General features: G+C 36.2%; 1 protein-coding gene and 1 pseudogene across 6 annotated transcripts in view; both read right to left on the bottom strand.

Moving 5' to 3' along the window:
* Nucleotides 1–25,846, bottom strand: part of CLNK (cytokine dependent hematopoietic cell linker) — a 212,607-nt gene that overhangs the window by 33,157 nt on the left and 153,604 nt on the right. For all 6 annotated transcript variants that reach the window (XM_074229786.1, XM_074229788.1, XM_074229791.1 and 3 more), the window contains exons 13-15: nucleotides 18,687–18,714; nucleotides 3,539–3,557; nucleotides 1,738–1,816 (exon numbers count right to left, since the gene is read on the bottom strand). In XM_074229786.1, coding sequence (XP_074085887.1) covers nucleotides 1,738–1,816; nucleotides 3,539–3,557; nucleotides 18,687–18,714 — 126 coding nt within the window. The remainder of the gene's footprint in view (nucleotides 1–1,737; nucleotides 1,817–3,538; nucleotides 3,558–18,686; nucleotides 18,715–25,846) is intronic.
* LOC141517157 (DCN1-like protein 1 pseudogene) lies at nucleotides 14,596–16,730 on the bottom strand (annotated as a pseudogene).

The following is a 25,846-nucleotide window of genomic DNA, read 5'->3' as shown; positions in this document are numbered from 1 at the left end:
CTATTTAGTCTTGTTTCAAAAAGAACTGGCCTTTTCAATGATGGCCAAAAAAGTTCCGTTTAAGAAACAGTTTGATAGAGTTAGATGAGGCTTTCATTTTTTTAATGATGAATCTTCTATTCAATTTTCAAAAAAATTATGGTTTAAGGAAATTTGATACTTTTTTTCTTGTGGGAACTGGTTATGGCTCAAGTATATAATTTTTAGTTCAACTAAACAAATGTGGTCAATGCCTACTATGTGCTAAGTTTTGTGCTCATCCCTGTGGATATAAAGACAGATATAGTATAGACTCTACTTTAAAGGACTTGGCCACCTCATGGGGGACTGGGGGACAAAGGCACACAACCAGAACAAAAAAGGACAATGAGATAATGAAAATGCAAAATACTATCCAATACCATATTGGGAGAAATTCAAAGAAATAGAAATCACTTTCATATGGTTGAGTAGGAGAAGGCCTGGGAATCGCTTAGTGGATTTGGACATTGGACTATGGAGGAGAGGAGGAATTTGGCAATGGGAGAGGGGGCATTCCAGGTTTGGGAGATCCAGGGAGGCTAAGTCATCTGTCTGAGGTTACAAAGAGAGGAAGGGGCAGGAGCAGAATTTGAACACAGGTCCTCCAACTCCTAAGCCCAGCACTTTCTCTCTGTCCCATGCTGTTTCAATAATATATGTCTACTCACATGTGATAATAGGATAGTGTTACACGAACTACTTCCCTTTTATAAGTACTGTGAAGAAAGCCTGAAAATCTTAGACTGGCTCTGTGATTTCAATGTTATAGGGAACCCTCCAAATAAGGAAACTCTACTAATATGAGTAGGCAACTTCTCTGCAATTTAAAGCCTTGGAGAGAGGTCAGGGATACCAAAAGGTTAAATAACTTGCTCAAGGTAACACAACCAGTAGGTGTGAGAGACAAGACTTAAACCCTGGTTTTTCTGATTCCAAGCCCAACTTACCACTTCTGGTCCATAAACCTTAACGATGCTATACTGTATCATTTGTTTGTAACACAATTACTCCTCAAAAATCCTTCCCTAATACCTAAAACTTTGAAAAAAATTAAGCACATTGATCAATGAAATGATCAAGCAGGATGATTTCAGAGGATTAATGATCAAGAATCTTAACCACTTCTAATATATATAGGCACAATATCAATATTGGCACAATAAACATGGAATTTTGTTTTGCTTGATTACATTTATTTGTCACAAGAATTTTGGGGTTTTTTTTAGTGTGTGTGTGTGATTTATAGGAGGCAGATTGGAGGAGATAAGGGAAATAAACTTGTGAATTGAAAAGACTAAACTTTAATAAAATAAGTAAATTATATTTCCAACCTTTTTTACTCCAATTTCTTAGTATTAATGTTAAAGACTACTTAGTCCTTTGAAGAAACATGTGTCTGTTTGTCTGTTTGTCTATCTGCCCCCCCCCCCATTAGTGGACCCTCTATCAATCAATCAAAATATAACAACCACAAGGAAGTTCAGTGAGATTTATTTTAATAACAACTCTTCCTCATGATTTTTCTAGGGCCTAATTGCAGGTAGCCATCAATAAATTAGTTTTCTGTCTTCTTCCCCTTTACAAAATATATGTCCACAGTTTTTTTTGTTTTTATTTTCATTTCTTCTCATGAATCATTTGGCACATAATTATCAGTCACTCTAAACTGACATGTAAATAAGTTATATTCTAGAAAGGAAATTCCTTAGGTCCTACCTGGCAACAGGAACAGAAAGATCCTTCAGATGATGTTGTGTCTGGCAAGGTAGAACAGGCTTCTGCAGGTGATCTAGAACTTCGTGAACAAACACAATTCCATTCAAATCACAGATGACAGATGATAGAGTAAAATTATAGATTACGTGGGAGATATTGTAATATTTGCCAAATAAAATTCATGTCTCATTTGGAATAGTGCCTCCAACTTCTTGCAGGTCTATGGTGACTCTAAAACATCCATTCTGAAACCCACTTTGACTTTTTAGGGTTGTAGGTAGTGGACATCTTTAGCTCCTAGAGGCTTTAGTATTTGTTTTTCAAGAAGTGTTCCCTAAACTTTTTTGGTTCAAAACATACATTTGACCTTGCTAGGGAAGAATGCTAATTTGATCTCGGTGGTCTCTTAGCTTTAAAAAAAGGGTCTACATTTTTGAGTTGGAGAAGAGAAGATTTGGCAGGTATATGATCACAGTTCTTAAATATTTTGAAAGACTTCATATAGCTATTGAACTAGAATTATTTTTGTTTGGCCTCAGATGACAGATGTAAGAATTATAAGGGGAGGTGAGAGGGAGACAGATTTTTGCCACAGATTATGGGAGAAACTCCTTAACAATTAAATCTATCCAACAATTGGATAGTCTGCCATGGGAGGTGGATAAGTTTCCCCATCACTGAAGGTGTTTAAACAGAGGTAAGATGACTCCTTGCTTGGGATGTTACAGCTCAGTTGTTTCAGTCATATTTGAATCTTCACAACTTCATATGAACTTGGCAAAAACACTAGAGTAGATTGCCATTTCCTTCTCCAGGTCATTTGACAGATGAGGAAACTGAGACATATCGAGTGACATGAATTACTTGGGGGTCACACAACTAGTAAGGGTCTGAGGCCAGATTTGAATTTAGGTTTTCCTGACTTTAGGCAGGTTTTCTACCTTCTGTGCATCTAGCTGTCTCAGGAATATTCTAGAAAGGATTTACTGAATTAGGTCAAAAATTGAGAATAGCCAGCCTATTTTTTTCTTTCCAATTCCAAGATTCAGTGATTTTATGAAAGTCTCTGATTACTGTTTTTCTCATGTGATTAGAGGAAGGGAGAGAGATGGTAACTATGTATAGATTCTTGTAAGCAAGGGATGAGAGGGAGATTTATTTCTAGATAATAATTTTGACCTACACATATAATAGGAAAGAAGGGAAACAATAAACAACTAAGCTCAGCCCCTTGAAAATTGACCTGCTTGCCCTCTCTGATTTTATCCCATTATTCAGGAGACAAGTCTGCTATATTGCTTGCACTAAACACATACATACACACACCCACATTAGCCACCCATCCCCCTTCCCCTCCAGTTATCACTACTTTCATGTTCTATCCTATTGACAACAAAAAGACCTCATATCTCTGTGATTATTGAAAGTATGGGGGAACACTCATCGAACTGGAGGTTCTAAAGATAAATATTTGATCAAACTGTTTATAAGTAGGAAGGAAGTAGCTGACTCTTGGTCTTAGCTCTGATAAAAAAAACAAAATGAAACTGAATAACACAAAGTTGAAACTAATGGATATAGTATAGATTTTGAAATATGAATAAATTTTAATTATGTTTGTCAACTCTTTACATAGGTAAGAGTTGACTGAACACTGAGATCTAGGGATGAAAAGAAACAGTGCAAATGTTAACAAGTTCTTCTGTGATTAAATGAATAGAATTTCTTGGCCTGAAGCACTAATAATCCAAGTATAAGCAATATAAGAAAATATCATACCGAAATAATATAATGAATGTACCTTTATCTCCTCGATGCACCTGTATAGAATCAGAAAATGATGCTGGATGATTTACAAATAGAAATTCCCAGAAGATTCAATATTAGATATTTGAAAATATATAGATAATAGAATTATTATTCAATATTAGAATGTCAAAATAGAAATAATAAAATTAAATTTAATAAGAGATAAAGAATTCAGTCAAAACTGACCCAAACATATATATTGCAATGGGATTAAGTGATTTGCTCAAGATCACACAGGTAGGCAATTATTAAGTGTCTGAGGCTAGATTTGAACTCAGGTCCTCCTGACTCTAGGGTCAGTGCTCTATCTCCTACTCCACTTAGCTGCCCCTCCAAACATATTTTTATAATCAGGGCAAATTTTCCTGGTTTAGCGTTGGGAGCCAGGGTCTCCAAACTGTTTGACACAGTCACAGCAAGAAGACTCAAGGCGGTTACACCACCTGATGGAACATTTCCTTCTTCAATATATATAGGGATTCCATGTATACCCATATTTGTAGGACTAATATTGACTGCAAAACTTACTTATCCTAATAGTGGAACGACTATAAAGGAAGTATTCCAGAGAAATTCCTTGAATAAAACAGATTGTGAACTTTGTCCAAATTTAACAGAACTGCCTCTCCCTGAGGCATACAAAAGGCTTCAACATTATGAAATCTTTGGAAGATACAGCACTGGGAGTTCCAGGGAGATGTCAGAATATATACAGGGAAAACAGATACAAGATGGGTCAGATAGAATTCCAGGGAAATTAACAGTTTTGCTCCCCTTATCATACACAGGAATATGTGATAAAGATAGTGAAAGAATAGTTAGTATAGGTAACCAATATGTGAACTCTAACAGCCTTAGTTTATTGGGAAAGAATAAAAAAGTCATAGTGGCGTCTACCAACAAGGCCTGAAAGGAAAATTGGTTATTGAAGGAGTCAACTGACAGGTGGACAAACATAACTGCCCTCACTATAGGTTGTCAAGGGAGCATATCCAAAAACATTACATATGTGGCACAAAAACATAAAAGCATTCCATTAAATGAATTATATGAAAGATTATTATCAGGAAAGTTCTGCTTAATTAATAACTTTACTATGCAGCAACAAACTAGGCAACAGACAGGTTGAGGTCATCACGGTCTGAGCAGGGACAAGAAAATTAACTACATGATTGATAATCAAACTTGCAACCACATGAATAATATGATTGATAATGAAAATTGTAAACTTTTGTAACCAAGGAAATAATTTTGGCTTGCTTGCTTGATGCTTATATGATTCTGAGACTATAAAAATAAATCTGAGCAGCAGACAGTCAATCAACCTGCTCCTGCCTTTAACCCCTTTGCTGACTCAACCCATTTCGTGGACTCTATCCCTCCTGTCAGGTTCCAAGGACCCCTTAGAGGCTGGACCCCCGCAGTTTAGAAAGATTACTTTAGGAAGAAAACTGGGTTGGCCATTTCAATTACTTGTATCTTCTTTCTGACACTTATTAAATGGGCACCTTAGGGTTTCTAAATGCTCTATAATTTACATGTACTTTCATTTAGAATTTGCAACCTTAAGCTGGGAGTTCCCGAGATGAATGAAGTTAAAAATTTTTTAAAATTCAGGCCAGGTCAAAAAAATAATCCTCCTAACTTACTCTGCTCCTTGAAGTAAGTTTTATACTATAAATTGAAATGCAAAATCTTTGATGTAACCTTGCTCTTTTGTAGTAGAAAGAGCATAAAATTTGGCTTCAGAAGAGATGAACTTTAGTTTTTGGTCTTCTTCAGCATAGTTCAGCAGAAATAGTGCTGGCATTAAAAGAAGGAAAGTAACTGGGTTCAAATCTTAAAACTTCTAATTATTAGCTAATTTAATTATTTCATTAATTTAATTGGTAAATATTTAACAGAATAAATTTTTAAAAATGGAATGTTGTTGTTACTCAGTTGATTCTGACTCTTTTGTGACCCCTTTTAATTTTTCTTGGCAGATACTAGAGTGGTTTGCCATTTCATTCTGTAGCTCATTTTCTAGATGAGGAAACTGAGGCAAACAGGATTAAGTAATTTGCCTGGGGTCACACAGAAATGTCTGAGACAAGATTTGAATTTAGGAAGATGTCTTTCTGACTCCAGTTTCTGAGCTTTATTCATTGCCCTAGAATGGAATGTATGATATTAATATGTGGTTTTCTTAGCCAATGTGTGAACTGCAGGAATCCTTAGGTATGATTTTGTGGCTCCCAATTCTGTTTGAGTTTCACATCACTACTCTACCATATTCACTCCAGTTCTAAATATAGGAGTTTCAATAAACAACCCAGCCTTAGCAGAATATTTTCAAGGCTATTATAAATTGCTTTATATACTTTGTCATCAGTAGTTAAGATTAACTTTACATTCATTGAAGTTGAGCAAAACAATTCCTCATTATTTCTCATCACTCTACCTCCACCTCCATCCCTTAGCCAATCTATTGTCAAAGGTCCTAGATATCACCCTTGCAACATCTCTCTAAATATCACTTTTTCTTCTCCACTACTGTCACACCTTCTTTACTTCATCCTTGGATTATTGCAACAGCCTTGGATAGCAACCATAATTCTCTACTCACTCAATCCATTCTTCATTCAGTCAGTAAAGGGATTTACTTAAAGGGCAGGTTTGATTATGTCACTGCTTCCTCCCATTCCCCTATTCCCAGTGGCTCCCTATTGCCTCCAGAATCAAATTGCCATATCCTCTGGTATTCAAAGACTTATAAAATAGTTCTCTTGCTTCTACATTACTAGTTTCCTTACACTTTACTTCTTATTATCCATGTTTTGATCCAGTGACATGGGTCTCCTTGCTATTCTGTGAACAAAATTCTTCATCTTTTGGCTCTGGAAATTTTGTCTAGCTATCCTCCATACCTGGAATTCTTTCTCTCCTCATTTCTAATAGATTCTCTGACTTCTTTTAAGTCTCCAGCAAAATCTCATATCCTATAGGATGCCTTTCCCCGAATTTTTCTAATTCCAATACCTTTCGTCTTTTAATTATTTCTTAGTTATCCTGTATATAGTTCGCATATATTTGTTTGCTCAATGTCTCCCTCATCAGGTTGTAAGCTCCTTAAGGTCAAGGACTGTCTTTTGCTTCTTCTTTTTTTTTTTTTTGTATTCCTATAACTTAACCCAGTGTCTGGCACATAGTAAGCATTTAATAAAAGTTTATTGAATATTTTATTTATTAACTGTGTGACTTTGGATAAGTAATTTCCTTTTGTCTGGCCTCAGTTTTCTCATCAAGATGAGACTAGATGGTCCTAAAGTTTCTTTAAGCTGTAAATTCAGTGGTATCATTTAGAAAAAAATTACTAGAAATAACATTTAACATCAACATAAACAATTAAACTTGTTTATTATCTTTTAACATTTAATTTAATTGATTTCAATGCATGCTTACACTTTTCTAATACCTCACCCAAAGGATTCATCACAATTTTTGTTGAATCATTATCATGCACTTTTCATTGTATGATCCATAATTATTGTATACTCTATTCTTCTAGTTTGACTTTTTCCCCATTCTGTCTGTCATAAAGGTCTTCCCATATTTATTTATATTCCTCATAATTTTCTTTTTTTAATTATAAAATTTAACTTTAGCTATACCCTAACCACTTTGCCTTAGGCAAGTTAATTGAATTCTTTCTACCTCAGTTTCCTCATCAGATAATCAATTATATATGACAGTCTGTGCAAAATTTTACTTGCTTCCCACTTCTACAAAGGAGGGAGGGATTTTCTTCTTGTGTCCAAAGACTTTTAAAGAGAGACCATGATTTTTTTCATCAATGCATATATATATTCTCAGTTAAGGGGTTTGCCTGTTTTTTTTTAAGGGTTTTCATTCATAGTTAGTTACTACAAAGGTTAAAATATATGCCAAATTAAAAACTACGTCCTGCACAAAGTTCAAAGAGAAGATGGATCCTCAATTATTAGCCAAATACACCAGATACTATCTAGGGATAATTGTGCTGATTTTATCAAATTTTGGGAACACTAGACTTCCTCAATGATAGAGCATTTAATATGAACTTAGTATATATAGTGTGCTGAAGGGACTCAAAAAAGCAAGCAAGCCAGTCTCTGTTCTTGAGGAGTTTCCATTCTAATAAGGGTCTTCTCTTAACATAACAAATAATTCCCAACACAAAGGATAACTAGAAAGGGAGGAATCTGTCTGTGGGATGGAGATAGTCAAGAAATGAGAAGGAAACCAGAGTCGGGCAAGATTAGGCAAAAGTTTTTTAATCAGAGTCCAGGGTGGTTCCTTGGCTAATTGTGGCCCCTAACCTTGACTCTCATCATTACCATTGATGGGAGGTGTCACAATGTGATGCTGTTTCTCACAGGTCTGAACAAAACTTATAGAGGGGAGGGGTTGGAAATGCTAGCCCAAGTGGGGATGGTAAGACTATGAAGTAGAAGCCTGAATCCAAGCAAAATAAGGCAACACCTTACCAGTAAGAGCTCAGGATAGTTTCAGGGGTAGAGTCAATGAACTCTATCATCATTCAAGAGAAATGATCCTAATTATCCACTATGGAAAAATAAAGTGGATAAAAATGCATATAGCTTAGGTTATTCTATGAAGGTTCTTAGATAACTCATTGAACCAATCCAACAGAATATTATTACGTTATTATATCTTGGACTGACTTTGCAGATCGACAATAAGAGGAACCCCAAATTGAATGGGATTAAGAAATCCTATTGTACTGGCCTTGGAAAATTGAACAATATTATCAATCTACTTGCTGTTGCAAAAACCTATTTTTCTTTTTTTTTCTTTTTTTGAATTTTTTTCAATTTCATGCAAAGGTAGTTTTCAACATTCATTGTTTTTTCAGCTTTTGAGTTCCACATTTTTCTACCTCCCTTCCTTCCCTCCCCCCACCATGACTGCATGTAATCTGATGTAAAAGAACAGAAGAGAAAGAAGGGAAAAAAATCATGAGAAAAAACCCCCAAGTTTTCAAAGGTGAAAATAATGTGCTTTGGTCTGCATTCACAATCCATAGGGTTTCCCCCCCACTCCTAGATATGGATGGCATTTTCCATCACAAGTCTTTTAGAATTGTCCTTGATATGCCATGCAAATTGATCTAGGAAACGCTCTCATGCATGTTGTTTCTCTCTAATTCTCAATATCATACTGCATCATTCAAAATAAATTGTGACATTCACTTTAGCAGATACAACCACAATCTTTAGAATTCCATTTCTTCCAATCTCCCTCACAATCAATCTTGAACCAACATTTGCCCAGTTCAAACCATATTTTACAAGTGGAGTGAGGCAGATTAGTCTGATCTGAAGGCAAAATTTGTTCTACCAAAATTCTACCCTCAACAAGGAAAAATTCACTTTAAATTCACCTTACTCCTGAGGCCAGTCTGCACATTTTCACTACAAAATTTGAGGTTGAATATTATGAAATTGAATCTATTGGCCTAGGTCCACTTAGAAGTGACATTTCTCCAAAATGAGTTCTAATAGGGGACAACTAGGTGGCCTTGGGATCAGGAAGACTTGAGTTCTAATCTTACCTTGCTGTGTGACCTTGGACAAGTCATTTAAGCCCATTGTCTTGCAACCTCTCCCCCCACCCCAAAAGATACACCTAATATGAGTACTAATAGAACCTGGCCAGACATTCAAATCTTCTCTGTTAGATTTATTGCACTAAGACTTCAGCACTATAACCATGCTGCTTCTGCCTCACTTACAGAGGACATAGCATCAACTTGTAATACCAGCTCTAACCTAGTTAACAAAGTTAAATCCAATTTCCCTAGACTTCTTCAAGATAAACATTTAATAGAAATGTTGGGGAAAAACCACATTAGTGGCTTAACTGGTCTCATTTTCTGACAGAAAGTCTAAATGAAATATTTTCCCACTCTTTTATTTTGCTCTCAGCTACTCATGAATCCTACTTAATGGCTTAGAATCATTTCCTTACCATTAGAGATACTTATTACTCTCATATTTATCTTAGCTGCCCTCATCAAGGATACCTGTAAAAGATTAAGGTCATCACATTTCTTTCTTTCTTTTTTTAAGGGTTTTTTTTTTTGGCAAGGCAAATGGGGTTGAGTGGTTTGCCCAAGGCCACATAGCTAGGTAATTATTAAGTGTCTGAGGTTGGATTTGAACCCAGTTACTCCTGACTCCAGTGCTGGTGTTCTATTCACTGCGCCACCTAGCTGCCCATCACATTTCTTCAAGTCCAAGATGAGCTAGCCGCTAAGGCTTCTCATGATGATTATTTCAATGCATTGAAATCTTTTTTACCTGTATGCACAAGGCTTAGCTATGCTATACCACAACCTTTCTCTAGCAGACAAATTTCATAAAGTAACAGAGTCAGCAGTTAGCATCCATTCTGAAAAATTAGTTAAAATGGCAAAAAATTTGGCTGAGAAAATTTTGCAGTTTTGCCCTTAACTCTTTAGTGTATCTAAGTCATTTTTCTTTCCTGAGACAGATCTCAAAGACAAATCAATTCAACAATTTTTAAGAATGAGATGAATTTGAGAACATGAGAAACAAAGCACTTTGTATATAGTAAATAACAGTTAGTTAGTTAGTTTCTAAACTATGGTGCATAATCAAATTATCCCCCTTTACCAGGAGCCAACTGTAATAAGAAGAGCAAAATTATGGCCCAAATTTTATATCTGGTCAAATTTTGTCTTTAAACATGTCCAATTGGAGTTTATTAGATACGAACTCCAATTTCAACCTGATTTTAATTGTATATTTACAGCAAAGCAATCATTACAGACAAGGTCAGGTAGATGTTTGAGTATAATAGTGAGGTTTATAACCTTAAACACAACTCTAAGCTATATCATGCTAAAGAAAAAGGTCATCAGAGATTAATCCTTGCTTTACTCTCTGGAGAGTTGGACAACATTGAAGATAAATTCAACCCTTTACTACAGGTATCCTCTGATCAAAAGATTTAATTAATTACTGTTTTAGTGCCAAAAGAAAAGGAACTTAAGGTAAAAGAAGATACTTCTTGAAACAATCATGTATGAGACAGTTATATCAAGTATTAGCTGAATTAAATCTTAAGAAATAAATCATACCATTTATCAGAACTCATTCTGTAATGACAAACACAACACAATTGCATTGCATTTTAGACAAAATTGCTAAGCAAGTGACATCAAAGAATGCTTTCTTAATTTACTTAGATTACAAGTCATGGTGCAATACCTTTTCACCTGAGTTCCAAACACCATTGTGTATATAATTAGATAGAATGTTTCCCCAGGTTGTAAATAAATCTTAAAAAATAAATCATTCAGTCTATCAGAATTCATTCTATGATGACAACTGCAACACAATTACATCACTTTAGACAAAATTTCTCAAGTGACATTATAGAATACTTTCATAATTTATTTAGATTATGAATAACTGTATAATACCTTTTGACCTAAATTCCAGACATCATTGTGTACAAAGTTAGATGGAATATTTGGAACAGGATGTTTTTCCAGGTTGGATCATGGATACCTATGATGATTTTTAGAATTCAAGATAGATTGAATCCTCCAAAACAAGGTCTTGATATGCTCCCACAAGAGAATGGTAGAATATGTATTCAAGGAGGGTTTACTGTGAAGGTATGAAGAAGAAGTTTTAAATTATCTTAACTGGCTCATAGAGTTGCTAACCTTTGAAAAGTTTAGTCTACAAGGAGATATAATTGGCCAAGGATATAACTAATTGTGCAATGACCATATAATCTTACCAAAAGTGCCTGCAAGGACACACTCTTTAAAGAGTTTAAACTTCCTTAAGACTAGGTCTTGTTCTAAAGCCAGGACAAGTGATAGACTATCTGAATACAGCAAAAGGATGTACACCTTTTTAAGGTGCGCCAGCACCTAATTTCTTGAAAATATTTTCCTGGTTTACTGACAACATAAGTGAATTTTATCAAGATTTTCTTGCCTAAGCTCTAGTTGCTTAATTGTTTCTCAAGTGGATTTTACATCTTGACCTTCATTGATTTCTGGCAGACTTATGTATACTATAGAGTAAAATGTATTCACACCAAAAGATGTGCTGAAACCTATATCTGGTAGATACAATTAGTTTGGCCAGTTTTGGGAGATCTACCTTCCCCTGCAACACTGCTTTCAGTTATGTTTTACAGTATGGTTGACCCTGTAATTTTTCAAATTTTTCTAATAAGAACTGCTTTTTTCAGATTGGTGTATCATCCACCTATGATCATCCATCAAGTGGCTAAACTAACACCATCTTCCTCTCCATGTGAAATTGCTGTATGTTCAGATCCCACCTGTTTAAATATGTGCTCCCTTAGGTGACAGAAATTGTACTTAAAAGTTGGATAGAAGCATCTATTAGTGATATAACTGTTTCTTTAGAATCTTAAGATTAATTCAAGTGAAGGAGAAATTCTTGTTGGAGACAAACTCAATGGAAACTCCTTTCCCAATATGAATGAGTTAACTCTTCTGAAAAAGTAATGTTGCATATATTGACAATGTTAGACAAATTTTAGAAGTCTAGCACCATCATAACTCTTAGTTTAGGAGTATGAAACACAGTATGGAAGAAAGGAAAATGTTTAAGTCATAGGTCATTAAAATTTATTATCACTCAAAGTGGGATTAAGATACTCAACTTCATTATCCAATGTGGCATGGAAGGAGCTGGTAAACTCAGGAAGGCAACATGGTGGAAGGAATTTTAAGGTTTCCTTGCTCCCTCTATTACTGAACAATTTACATTGACATCAAAGTATCTCCTGAAGATGTATGTCTATTACATTCAAACCTGACATTAGTCTTGAGCCAGATCATTTATAAATTGAGGAAGTCAATTCCTATATGTTGGATCAAAGTGTTTGATAAGATAAAGGGACTATAACTAGGCTTCCAGAAAGGAAATTAGGCAAAATGTCAGAGGACTTAATAGCAGTTTGTGATTGGATTAGAATTAAGGGACCTATTGATGGAAATTTAGGTTCTTTGTTAGAGAAGATATTAATGAAAAAGGAGTGGAATTATCATCTGTCCCTCTTGTGCTTGAAGGAATATTAACTCATAGACTACCTGCTGCCTCAGATGATAGGGCTGGTCTTGCAACATCCTTTTTTTTTAGGTTTTTTTTTTTGTAAGGCACATGGGGTTAAGTGGCTTGCCCAAGGCCACACATCTAGGTAATTATTATGTGTCTGAGATCAGATTTGAACCCAAGTACTCCTGACTCCAGGGCCGGTGCTTTATCCACTGTACCACCTAGCTGCCCTGGTCTTGCAATATCCTTAAACATTATTTCAACCCATGTTTTTATTTACTACTGACTATATGTTTGACTATGCTTGCTCACAAAAAGACTAAATGATCCATTTCCAGGCTGTTATTCATGGATTTAACTTATTGTCATCATGTTTATGTTATGGAGTATTTAATAACAAAGGAATATATTTTTTTCTGGTTTTTTGCAAGGCAATGGGATTAAGTGGCTTGCCCAAGGCCACACAGCTAGGTAATTATTAAGTGTCTGAGGCTGGTTTTGAACTCAGATACTCCTGACTCCAGGGCTGGTGCTCTGTCCCCTGCGCCACCTAGCCACCCCAAAGCAATATTTCTAATAATCAACTGTTCTTCTTGCACCAGGGAAATTGAAGAAAAGAGTTCCTGCTCACAAAGTCTTCATCATACACTGGCATCAAGTTTTGCAATTTACCTATAGAATATAATACTGAGCCTAAAGCCTGGTATGGTGATTCTGTTGTGGCAGCAGCATTTAAATGTGGTCAAGAAATATTCCAATCACTTTATTTTTTTTCCTATATGGAAGTGTTTATTTTACGAAGCCAATAATAACCTCTTCTCCCTAAGTCAGATAATGAAAGTGAAATTATCATTTTCAGTATAAAAGCACCAGGGGTCTTGGAATGAGAAAACAAAAAAACTAAAATTCTTCTTTGATGTGAAAACAATCCTAATGTAGTTGTAGCAAATAAAAGTAATGTTTGAACAAATGAAATAATTTAAAGAAATAAAAGGAATTAGTATGGTAATTTGCATTTAATCTGTATCTGCTTGAAAAAGCTTCTGAAATCAACATTTGACACCCATGGTTATTTGTCATTAAAATAAAGTTTACAAAATAAGAAGTGATAAAAATGGACTTTTACTGAAGCAGCATTACCTGTGTTATAAAGACTGAACTTAATGGCTCATCACACCCACTCTCTAAAATTAGATTTATACAAGACTCACCACCTTCCTGTATAAATAAAAGGAATCTCTTTGCTGATATATGTTTGTTGACAAACTTTTACCTAAATTTAGATATTGTATTGTATAGCAATCTAAGACATTCAAAACACAAATTTTATATTTCAACTCATTAGGTAGATAAATATTTCAAAACTGGAATGAAATCCAATTATATAATGCACAATATAAAGAATTATTAAGGCCTACATTACATGGATTGCTTTTCTCTTGCAGACTACATAGGTACAAGGAAGTGGCAGCTAGGTGACACAGTGGATAAAGCACCTACTCTAGAGTCAGGAGGACCTGAGTTCAAATTTGGCCTCAGACATTTAATAATTACTTAGCTGTGTGACTTAGGGCAAGTGACTTAACCCCATTACCTTACCCCCCCCCAAAAAAAATAAAATACAGAATAAGCTCTGTGGTACTTCAACTTTTTGAAAATTAAGGGGTTTAAATACAACAATCCTTTTATAGGAAGATATCTAGTCATTTAAATCATTTTTTACAATGGTTGTTTCTATATTTATTTGCATCAGATAATCAACTAACATGGATGATACATGTGATTTGCCAGGAAAGCAAAACAAAACACCATCTCAGATTGAGTATATGTACACATATAATTCTCTTAGGAAGTCCTATTAGCATAATTTTTGCAACTAGCCTAAAGTATATATTTAAGGAGTTTTTATAACATGTTTGTGATGTTGATCTGTTTAATTCTTATGCCAACAGTTTTCTGATGAAGACAGAATTGTGCTTTATGCAATAATGGAAACCTCGAAATAATTACTCTAAAGCTCCTAAGACCTATGGGGGAATAAACTAGGATGATCTACAAAGATAAGATGAAATTCATCATACTGGAATTATAACTACAAGAAAAGTCCATACTAGGAGACAAGCCACCATTAGAAGAAGGCAATACACAATAGTCTAAGATGTATCTTTAATGCTTTATCTCAACCCTCCATTCTTAGTGTGAGGTTTAGTCTTCAGTTCAGACCCAGCAGAAATTGACTGTGCAACTTTCCATTGTGTTTATTGTACAGACTATGTGCTTTCTAGACTGTTCCTTCAGAGCTACACTACTGTGCTTCTTGTCCCAGCAATTTGAGAGCATGCAAATTCTCATGAAGTCATCAATAAGAACAAGCCATATGCCTTCATCATAATTGGACATGTCATCTGCTATCATTGTACTGAAGTCTAAAAGAAAACAACAAATATCTGTATGATATTACAACAAAAAATTGTTCCACAAGTCTAGGATAAATCTGTTAAATACCAAATTTCAGTAGGCAATGCTCATTTCTAGCTAATCCTTTTTTGTCCTGGTTTCCTTGCAAAATTGAAAGCAAACTGGTAAAAATCACTAAATTGTCTTGGGTCATTCAACTCTTGTCCCTCTTGGTTATCTGGGCCTTTAGCTTTTCTATGTTGTCACATTCTAATTCTGTCACACCATCCATGATCTCCTACTTTGAGAATTAACACTGTATTGCTGCTCTGAACTTACAAGCAAAGATTAGTACACTAATATTGACTGGGTCAGGTGCTATCAAATTACTATATATCATCTATACAAATTTTATTTTCAATTGAGAATATTTGTGTCTATTATTTAGCTACTCTAACTTCTTTCTGTCTAATGATCCTTTAACACTTTCTCATTTGGGATTTTAAAAAAATTATCTGTTGCCCCATCTAACTTCCAGTCATTTTGAGACAGACAACTCACAGCTACTTTTTTTTACTAGATTGTGTGAAGATAATACACTGACAAATTTTATCTTTCTGGGATGATTTCAACTTGTTCTGCCCTTGTTTCCATCTTCTGAACTTGTCTTTTTAACATTTAAGTTGGTTGGACAGTTCTCTGGGAATCCATATTGGTCTCTGAAGACAATTTCCTCTCTTCTTTCAATTGCCCAAAGGCACATAGCTAAGTAGTGATGGTAAGCCAGGATTAGAATCCAAGTCTGAATCCCACTCCAGAGATCTTTCCACCAAATTATGCTGCTCCCCTTGTGCCATGACAATGTCAAACTTTCCCTCCCCTGTCTGTGCTCACTCCCACTTGGGGCCCCTATGTGTGCCATGGTGCTTCGAGTTCCCTGGTTGGACCTTGGCCCTGCTACATAATCACCTACACATTGGAGAAATTGTCTTTGAGATATATCTTCCTCTCTACATGAATTCCTGATATTATCTATCTAGTATACCACTACTATGGGAGAATAAGTGTATTAGTTGAAGAGCTACAATCTGTTTCCCTTCCTCTGGGGTCATTGTCAATATTAAGATGGCTTACTTATGCATTATTCTCCTTGGTTGACATCAACCAAATATTGGATGTTGCTTCAAACTAGGAACAGCCTCAATCGTGGCTCTATCAGAACTTTTACTACAAAAACTAATGGTTTAATTATTGATGGACATAAAGGTGATTGGAGTGATCAGAATAATGAAAATGGATGATATTGAGAGGTCCTCAGTCTGTGCTCTAGATGTTCACTCATTACTTGGATGCTAAAAACCTTGTCAAATACAGTTGTAAGTCCATCTTTCTCACAATACCTGCCTTTTATCCAGCTAACAAGTGCTTTGTTCATAATCTCAATCAATCTCTACCTACTAGTCCTAATAGAAACCTCTCTATACTGACATCGCTGACACGCAAAGAAAATAATCTTACAGGTAGAAGGCACCCCTGCACCCCTTGCAAAAATCCTAGGCAATGATTTCTGTGGAGCTGCTCAGGAGAATTTGTATATTGAATTATCATTGTCAATGCACCTATTTGCAGCTCATTACTATCAGCACTCAGGTCCTGTACTTCCAGGAGCATTGACTTATGGACCTAGTGATAGAACAACTCCTACAGCTCCCTGTGGATCATAAAGCACAGTGGTCCTCTGGAGAAATAGAATTAGGGTTGACTTGTCATCAGCAATTTGTGCCTCATATACCAAACTACATTATGCCCTTCCAGGTCTGTCCATAATCTGATAAATTATTTGCTTGTATGTGTGAGGCTGCTTTATCAGTGTTAGCAGCTATAGAATCCTTTCCTATCAGCTCAGGCAGATTTTGACCTGGCTAAACTGATTCTCAAAGAATGGAGAAGCCTGCAAGAACTTGTAGATCAACTTCACTGTTTTCTAGAACTAATATGAATTTGAGCAGTGACAAGATAGAAATTGTGACCTCAATGGACTTATTCTTCCCTTCCTCAAGAAAATACATTTAAAATATCACTATCAGGATAGGCTTAGTCTTTAACTCAAGCTGCTCAGCTGAATATTATTCCTATGCCAGGGGAATCGAAGAATTAGAAGAGTTGGGCAGATTACTGTAGTGAGTTGTTGTAGCTTAAGTATATACACTAGCAGTGATATAAGTTATTTAAGAAAAAAAAAGAATCATCCTTGATCACTGAACAGCTGGGGGAAGCTAAGTCCATCATAGTTGATCAGCACAAAATGTTGCTATTATGGGTATAATGGTTCTGCCCATTTCTCTCAGTATCAGTTCATGCAAGTCTTTCCAGGAAAAACTATCTTTTCTTTTTTTTTAACTTATCTTTTCAATGAAACTATCCTTCTGTTTGCAAAATAGAATATCATGATCTCAGAAGAATCAAAATAGCAAGAGATTCAAGGAGCAATGGAAACACATGGTGGACCTAAGTAGACTGTAAGATAGTTTGAATGATTATATATGAGAGGTAGGATGAAAAACAGTCAAGTTTATATATGATTGGGAAAAGAGAAGGGTTTTGGTCTACTTGTAAGAATGAATAATGGACAGCCCAATTGTCTGCTGCACTGATATTCATGAAATATTGAAAGGATCAGAGAATGGACTCAAGTGTATTGATGAGATGCTCAAGGTGGGGTTTGTAAAAAAGATGTAGACCAAACTTACAGTTGGGATAAAATATGTACTAGTTGAATTAGAGCTAGACTGACAAGATCAATGATATTTTAAGTATCCCTGAGATAATGACTTGCTTTTTTTCCTCTACTAGTAATTTATTTATTCTAGATAAGCATGTATTAAGTCTACAATGGGCCAGGCTCTGGGTTAAGTTCTAAGCATAAAAAGAAAAGTAAAAGTCAGTCTCTTCTGTCCTTGAGTCTAATAGGAGAGATTACATGATAGCAATAATATATATATATATATATATATCAATATCATAGCAAAAATATATATGCAGGATATTGGAGATGAACAACAAAGACAAGGCATTAATGTATAGAAAAGGAACTTAACTGTATTTTAAGAAACATAGACATAATCATTAAAATACATTGCAAACTGTAGGACCACCTTTTCTAGGATGTCTTATTAAGGTGCCTCTGTGAAGTGCCTCCTTTTGTAGAATCTGAGAATTCTGGAGATGGATGAGTCTTTGGAGGTCTTCTAATGCAACCCATTCATTTTACAGCTAAAGTAACAGAAGACTTAGCTTTCTTTCCAGTAAAACACATTGCCTCTCCACTAACCCTCAACAGATGGTCCATATAGTCTGTGACATACACCAAGTTTTGTGCTATGTTAAATAACATCATGTTAAGGTTTCCAGGGTATTTTATGTGTCTCTTGTTGAAAATTCTGTGACATTGAAAGATATATTCTCTCTTTGCTTGAAAAGGTCTCTATTGTGTGATGGTAGACAGTCTCTTTAAATCAGCTCTGTTATAGATACCTAGGGCACTGGAAAAGCATGTGCTTTTGTAATATAGAATTTGTTCCCCTTTACCATTTTTTTAAAATAGAACTGAAGGAGATTAATACTTACATCGCTTAAATCCTTCAAACTGATCTGCCTGGAAGAGAAAGAAATATATGGTTACATAAAACATTTCATAATAATCAAGCTAAAATTATTCCAAGTCCTTAAAAACTTTGATTACATTTTCATTGCCAAATTAACAGCCCTTGGTCTGGGGAGAAATTTATAGCTACTATATAAAAGTAAAGCCAGGTTATTTTTCCCATAATTTTCTTGGAGAAAAAAGTTATGATCTGCTATAAAAGGTGGTGACAGAAATGAAATTAATCATGAGAAATATAAGATGTCCAAGTTCATTCGTTTGGGAGAATTTTAATACCTTCATCTTTCCTTCTGACATTTTGTTCACCATGTCAAACTTCATTAGAAAAATCATGCCCACTTCTGTCACCATGGTTTTAAAGCTCCTAGTTATTCACTTTGGGGAAGTGTAAATAGTTTTCAAAATGAAACTGTCAAACTAGGCAGAATGGAAATGATAAAATGTTAGAGCTGTAAGCGATCCAAGAGAAAAAGATTATTAGTTTCAGTCAGAAGAACTGGATTCTTGTTCTATCTCTGCTACATGCTAGTTTTGTGTCCCTTAGGCAAGATGATATTCAGTATGAGCCTCAGTTTCCCCATGTCAGAAGAAGATCATAATGACCCATTTCTAGCATTGAAGTTTATAAACCACTTTCCTCAAGGACTAGCATTTGTATTTGGAGGATGAGCAAACTGAAGCTCAGAGATTAAAGACCTAGTTCTAGGATCCCAGCAGCTACTGATTGTCACAGGTGAAGAGAGTATTTATTAACCCATGTCCCAGTGATCTTATTATGTCACACTGCTACATATACTTGCACTGTTTCAGAGGGTTATCAGTTAACACACATTTATTAAACACCTACTATGAGCCAGTCATCTTGCTAAGTGCTGGGATCAAAGGAAATAATGACAGTTTGTAATTGTAATATTGCCCCTTGAATTTCTCTGTCTTCCCTCCTCTCTTGTAGATATATCTGTATCTCTCTATATTGCTCTATCTCTATCTAGAGAGAGGAGGAGGGAGAGAGATTTTAAGAGACACCTAGAAAAACATAACAACAAGAGATATATAGAAAGAAGGACAGGAAGGGAGAGGGAGGAAGGAGGAGAGAGAGAGAGGCAGAGAAAAAGGAGAGATATGGAGGGGAGGGAGAGAAAGAAATAGGGAGGAAAGAAGAGAGAGAGGAGCAGAGGGAGGGAGAGAGAGAGGAAGAGAGGAGGGATGGGGAGAGAGGGAGGGAGAGTCAGGGAAGGAGAAAGGAGGAAGGAGGCAGAGAAAAAGAAGGAGGGATGGAGGGAAGGAGAGAAAGAAATAGGGAGATAGGGGGACAGAGGGAGGGAGGGAGAGAGAGAGAGGGAGGATCGGTGAGGAAGAAGAGGAAAGAGAAAAAAATTCAAGAAAGAACCCTGGAATACAAGTGGGCTTGGGGACAGGAAATGCATGGTGAATATGAACAGAATTATGAGAAGTGGTCAGCTAGAGAGGAGGAGTACCATGCTCATGAAAATGAAAAAAGTCAGGGTGTTTTGGAAGAGGGAGTGGGAGATGGTCAGCAGTTTCAAAAAGCTGAAGGGAGATTTCAAAGGATGTGGATGGAGAGAGGCCAGTAGAGGGGCAAAAATTCAGTCAAACATCCTGCTGTTTTGCCTATAGTGTCAGAGGGATGGTTTGAAAGATATTTTGATAGGTGTGTGTGTGTGTGTGTGTGTGTGTGTGTGTGTGTGTTGTGTTAAGTGAAATCACAGGACTGGCCAGTCATGTTTTAAAGATTCAGAGGTTTAGCTTTAAATTAGCAAATCACATGGGAAAGTGATTTTCAATGTTGACCCATCAGGGTGAAAAATGACTCCTCTAACAGCAGGACGGCAAGGCAGGCCTAGCCAATTGACAATGCTACAGCTGTCTGGCCGACTGCAACTGATACAGCTTTCTAGATGCAAATCAATCCCTAAACAGCGATCACAACTTGTTCTGATGGCCCCAAAACGATTCTGGTTTTGCTTAGAGCAAGGAGCTTTACAGGGAGCAGTTCATGCGAGAGGGCTTATATGGCAGCTTTGTGGGTACAAAGATAGGGCGGCTGCTGCTGCTGCTGGGGCTCATGCTGACTGAGGAGCTAGAACCCAGATGCCATGGTCAGGAACCTTTGATTAAAAAGGAAAATAGGAAGACTAGAGATCGACAGTGATGGAAAATCACAGTGGCTTTGTAGGTGTCTGAACTAGAGAGTAATTAAGTCAGGACTCCCTAGTAAAAGGCTTTTGCTCTAAACAAAAAGACTGAAAAACTCCAGTTTCTTTCTTTCTTTCCTCTTCTTCTTCCTCCCTTCATTCTGTTTTCTTTCTTCCTTCCTTCTTCCTTCCTTCTTTCTTTCTTTCTTTCTTTCTTTCTTTCTTTCTTTCTTTCTTTCTTTCTTTCTTTTTTCTTTCTTTCTTCCTTCTTTCTTTCTTTTTCTTTTCTTTCTTCCTTCCCTCCTTCCTTCCTTCCTTCCTTCCTTCCTTCCTTCCTTCCTTCCTTCCTTCCTCCCTCCCTCCCTCCCTCTCTCTCTCTGTCTCTCTCTGTCTCTCTTTCTTTCTTTCCTTAGATTCATAGACTTTAAGTATTCAGAGAATCCCTAAAGATCATCTTAGTGCTATCCTCATTTCAGAGATGAGGAGAAGTACTCAGTGTGAAGCCTTGGAGACACATGACCTGGAGTTTCCTCTTGATTGCTCTCAAGAGCTAGGTGACATTGGGAAAGTCACTTGACGGTTCTGAACCTTAGCCCCCTCATTAGTAAAATGAGGATGATGGATGGGATGATCTATAAGGTCCCTTCAAACTCTGATATTTGTGCTCTATGTTCTAGGGTTTCCTTTCTTTTCAAACATTCTATGGTTCTAAAAACAGGAAAGTAAAGAATTAGAACTGGAAGAGACCTTAGAAATCATAGGTTTAGAATTGGAAAGTAGATGAGTTCATACTCTTGTTTAATAGATGAAGAAACTGAGGCAAATATCTAAGGCAGGATTTGAATCCAGGGCTTCTTGACATAAAAAACAAATCCAGTGTACCATGCACTGGGTTACATTGCATATGAGATATAATTGCTCATTGATATCTATGGATTTCAACTTTCTTACTGGTAAAATGAAGGGCAGATAGAGGGCTGGGCCTGGAATCAGGGAAACATCTTTGTGAGTTCAAATCTGATCTCAGACACTAGCTGTGTGGGCAAGTCACTTTACTCTGTTTGCCTCAGTTTCCTCATCTGTAAAATTAGCTGGAGAAGGAAATGGCAAACCACTTCAGTATCTCCGCCAAGAAAATTCAACACTGGTCATAACTGAAAAATGACGAATAACAACAGCAACAAAAAATGAGGGAGCTGGTTTAGAGGAACTTTAAGAACCTTCCTAACTCTAAACATATTTTCCTGTTTACAGTAATGGAATCTTAACTTATAATTAGAATTGAAAAAATAGCATAGGGCCTTAGAATCCTATTCCTCTATGGAATTATCTTCTTCAATATCTAGGCTTAGATGCAAAGTGCATTAAGGGGACTTATTATACCTAAGAAAGAAATATATTATTTATAAACATATATAATAAGTCCCTTTAATGCACTCTTCATTCTAGTCAAATTGGTCTATCTCTTGTTTCTCATACATGCCATCATTCCGTTTCTACCCTCCATGCCTTTGCCCATGCTGTCCTTATACCTGTTTTGTACTATTTTCTCAAATTTGTCTTTTACCATTCCTCACTTCTTTCAAATCTCAGTTTAAGAGCCACCTCCTCCCAAAGTTATCCCCCCTTCTCCCCAAATACCTGGCTGATTGAATTCCCTTAAATTGTTATCTATCTATCTATCTATCTATCTATCTATCTATCTATCCATCCATCATCTATTGGTTTTTGCAAGGCAGTGGGGTTAAGTGACTTGCCCAAGGTCTCACACAGCTAGGGTAATTATTAAGAGTTTGAGGTCAAATTTGAACTCAGGTCCTCTTAACTCTAGGGCTAGTGCTCTATCCACTGTGCCATCTAGCTGCCCCTAAATTACTATTTTTTACTTGGTATATATTCTAGATTTATCTATTATTTATTTATCTATTTTTGTATTGTCCCTTCCCAATAGAATATATGCTCCTTGAAAATTGAGACTGCTTAATATTTATTGCTGAGGCCCAGGACCTTGCTTGTTGATTGAATGAGTGAATTTCTTAAAATAAACAGAAGGGAGAAAGAAGGGCTCTTACTTATCCATTCTAGGTAAAGTTAAAATAAGAGCTGGGATTTTTTTTTTTAAGCTGGAAAATAAGGTATGGTAGTAATGTAGTCAGAGCCCTAGATTCAATTTCTGGGTGCTGGTTAGCTTTGTGACCTTTGATGAGTGAATTGATCTTCCTGGCCCTAAGTTTCCTATTTTATAAAATATAGGTCCAGATCCCTGACTTTTTTTTTTCCACCTGGAATAGGCAAAGTGGGATAGCACCAGATTGGGAGGCAATGGACATGTATTAAATTTCTGTTAGCTTTGTGATTTTGGGCAAACTCAATTTCTACCAGTTTCATCACCCCCCCCCCCCAAATGAAAGGGTAGGATTAGCTAACCTCAAAGGTCCCTTTAAGCTATCAGTTTTATGATTCTTATCATATCAGAAAATTCTTATCCTACAGATGACTCTGAAAACCAATGGTGTATGTGACTATGGGTTTTCCAGCTTGGGACTTTTCCCTTTCCCTCAAAACAATGACACCCTGGGGCTCTGATACAAGAGGTGTAGGCGAAAATGTGAAGGAAGTAGAGAGACTCAAAGCCCTATGTAGCTGGTAGTTGAAGATCAAAGATGCTGCCTGTGGAGCAGCTCTAAGATACCTTTTGATCTTCTATGATCTGTATTTAGCACTCAGCAGGCAACGATAATGAGGTACTAGGGCCTGCCTTTTTTCTCAGCCACCCCCATCAAAATGTAGGGCCAATATATAATCCATCACTTGTGTTTTACAGTTTAGAAAGCCCTTGTTTGTTTATCTTCACTACAGTCATCTGAGGTAGATGGAATATTCCTGTTTTATTGATCAGGAAATTGAAGTTCAAGAGGCTGAGGTCAACCTTCCCTCAGTTAACAGAGTTGATTATAGAATCTTGATTCCCCAATCATTTTTCTCTCTGTTATATCTATACTGCCTAAACAACCAAACCCCAGAAATAAAACTGAGTCTTTCACCTAGTTGCCAGGCACAATCAAGAGAAAAATGATACTTAGGGAGAACAATAAACTTGAGTGATTCACTTAGAAGGGATCTATCTTAAGACACAACATCTTAAATAATAAAATTAATATTCATATTTCTATTTCTATAGTCAGTTAAATTTTACAAAATGATTTCCTTACTACAACCCTGGAGACATATATTATTATTATTGATGTTGTAATATGTTATTATTGGGTCAAATGAGATCTATAGCTATATTTATATATCTATAGCCCTTCACAAACTTTAAAGTATTATGTAAATGCTGATTAAAATGGTTTTTTTTTAGTATTTTGAAAGGCAAATGGGGTTAAGTGGCTTGCCCAAGGCCACACAGCTAGGTAATTATTAAATGTCTGAGACTGGATTTGAACCCAGGTACTCCTGACTCCAGTGCTTTATCCACTGCTTTATCCACTGTACCACCTAGCCACCCCTTAAAATGTTATTTTTAATATTGATTTTTCTTATGGCCTTCATTTTAATAAGATAACCAGTGATTAGACATTTATATTATATTAAATGTAAATTGCATTATATTATGTTTCATTATAAGTAAGGAATTACAAGGAAGCGATATGAAGGATGCCATTGATGGGAAAAGAAGATAAGCCAATCAGTAACAAGAGATGGTGGTACCACTGATACTGGGATATCAAGAGACCTTGAGTGAAGTCCCCAGCAAGTTGGGAAAACTAAGTGTTGTGAATTTATAGAAATTTAATATTTAATATTAATATTTAACCTTCATTTTCAAAGGAGACCATGACATCAGGGAGGTGATGCTATGCCAAGCATGTGAATTGGATTTAAGTGAGGAGGGTCTTGTGCTAAGTCACCAGCCTCACTTTCTCCTTCAGAGTCATCTGGGTCCAGTGGCCAGATAAGAATCAGGATGACTGGAAATGACCCTGGATGTGAGTCAGTCAGGGTTAAGTGACTTGCCCAAGGTCACATAGGAAGAAGCAAGTATTTGAGGTCAGATTCAAACTCCTCTCCTCCGGACTCCAAGGTCAGTGCTCTATCCACTGTTCCACGTAGCTACCCTAGGAAGATATGGGTACATTATGGAATGGATAGAGTGGTTGGATTTGGGGTCAGAAAGATTTATGTTTGATTTCTTTTTCAGACACTTAGGAGTTATAGGACCATATGCAAGTCAATTAACCTTGCTTTATTTGTAAAATGGGGACCTATTGCACCTATAGAACAGAGTTGGGATAAGGATTAAATGAACTTAGATATGTAAAGTACTTTATAAATTTTAAAGTTCTATATCAATACTATTATTGCATTTTTATTGTGGCTATTGCTAACATTGGGGGTTTTTTTAGGGTTTTTTGCAAGGCAAATAGGGGTGGCTTGCCCAAGGCCACACAGCTAGGTAATTATTAAGTGCCTGAGACCGGATTTGAACCCAGGTACTCCTGACTCCAGGGCTGGTGCTCTATCCACTGCACCACCTAGCCACCGCATATTGCTAATATTGTTAATGGTAGCTTGAACCGTTGGGAGTGAACTCCCTCAAAGAGGTCTCAGATTCATTAAGTATTAAAGTAGCTCTATTCTAAAGAAAAGAAAACTGAGGACTAGTGAGGTTAAATGATTCCCCCAGAGTCACATAGCAGATAAATAGTGTAGGCAAGATCTGAATAGTTTTCTGACTCTGAGACTTACACTCTTCTCATAATTGCTTTCTTATTTAGCATCTTAGGTTACAAATAATTTTCACATTCATTTTCTCATTAGATTTTCATTACCAAACCTGCGAGGTAGATTGTACAGGTATTATAACTCCTATTTTTAAGTTAGGAAACAGAAGATCAAAAAAAGTAATTTATTCACAATTAAAAGCTTCACAGGATATAGAACTGGAAAGGATTTTAGGAGAATAT

Source organism: Macrotis lagotis, chromosome 3, assembly GCF_037893015.1.
Source record: "Macrotis lagotis isolate mMagLag1 chromosome 3, bilby.v1.9.chrom.fasta, whole genome shotgun sequence".
Classification (NCBI taxonomy): domain Eukaryota; kingdom Metazoa; phylum Chordata; class Mammalia; order Peramelemorphia; family Peramelidae; genus Macrotis; species Macrotis lagotis.
The sequence above is the reverse complement of the archived record's forward strand: the minus strand, read 5'-3'. Positions and strand labels throughout refer to the sequence as shown.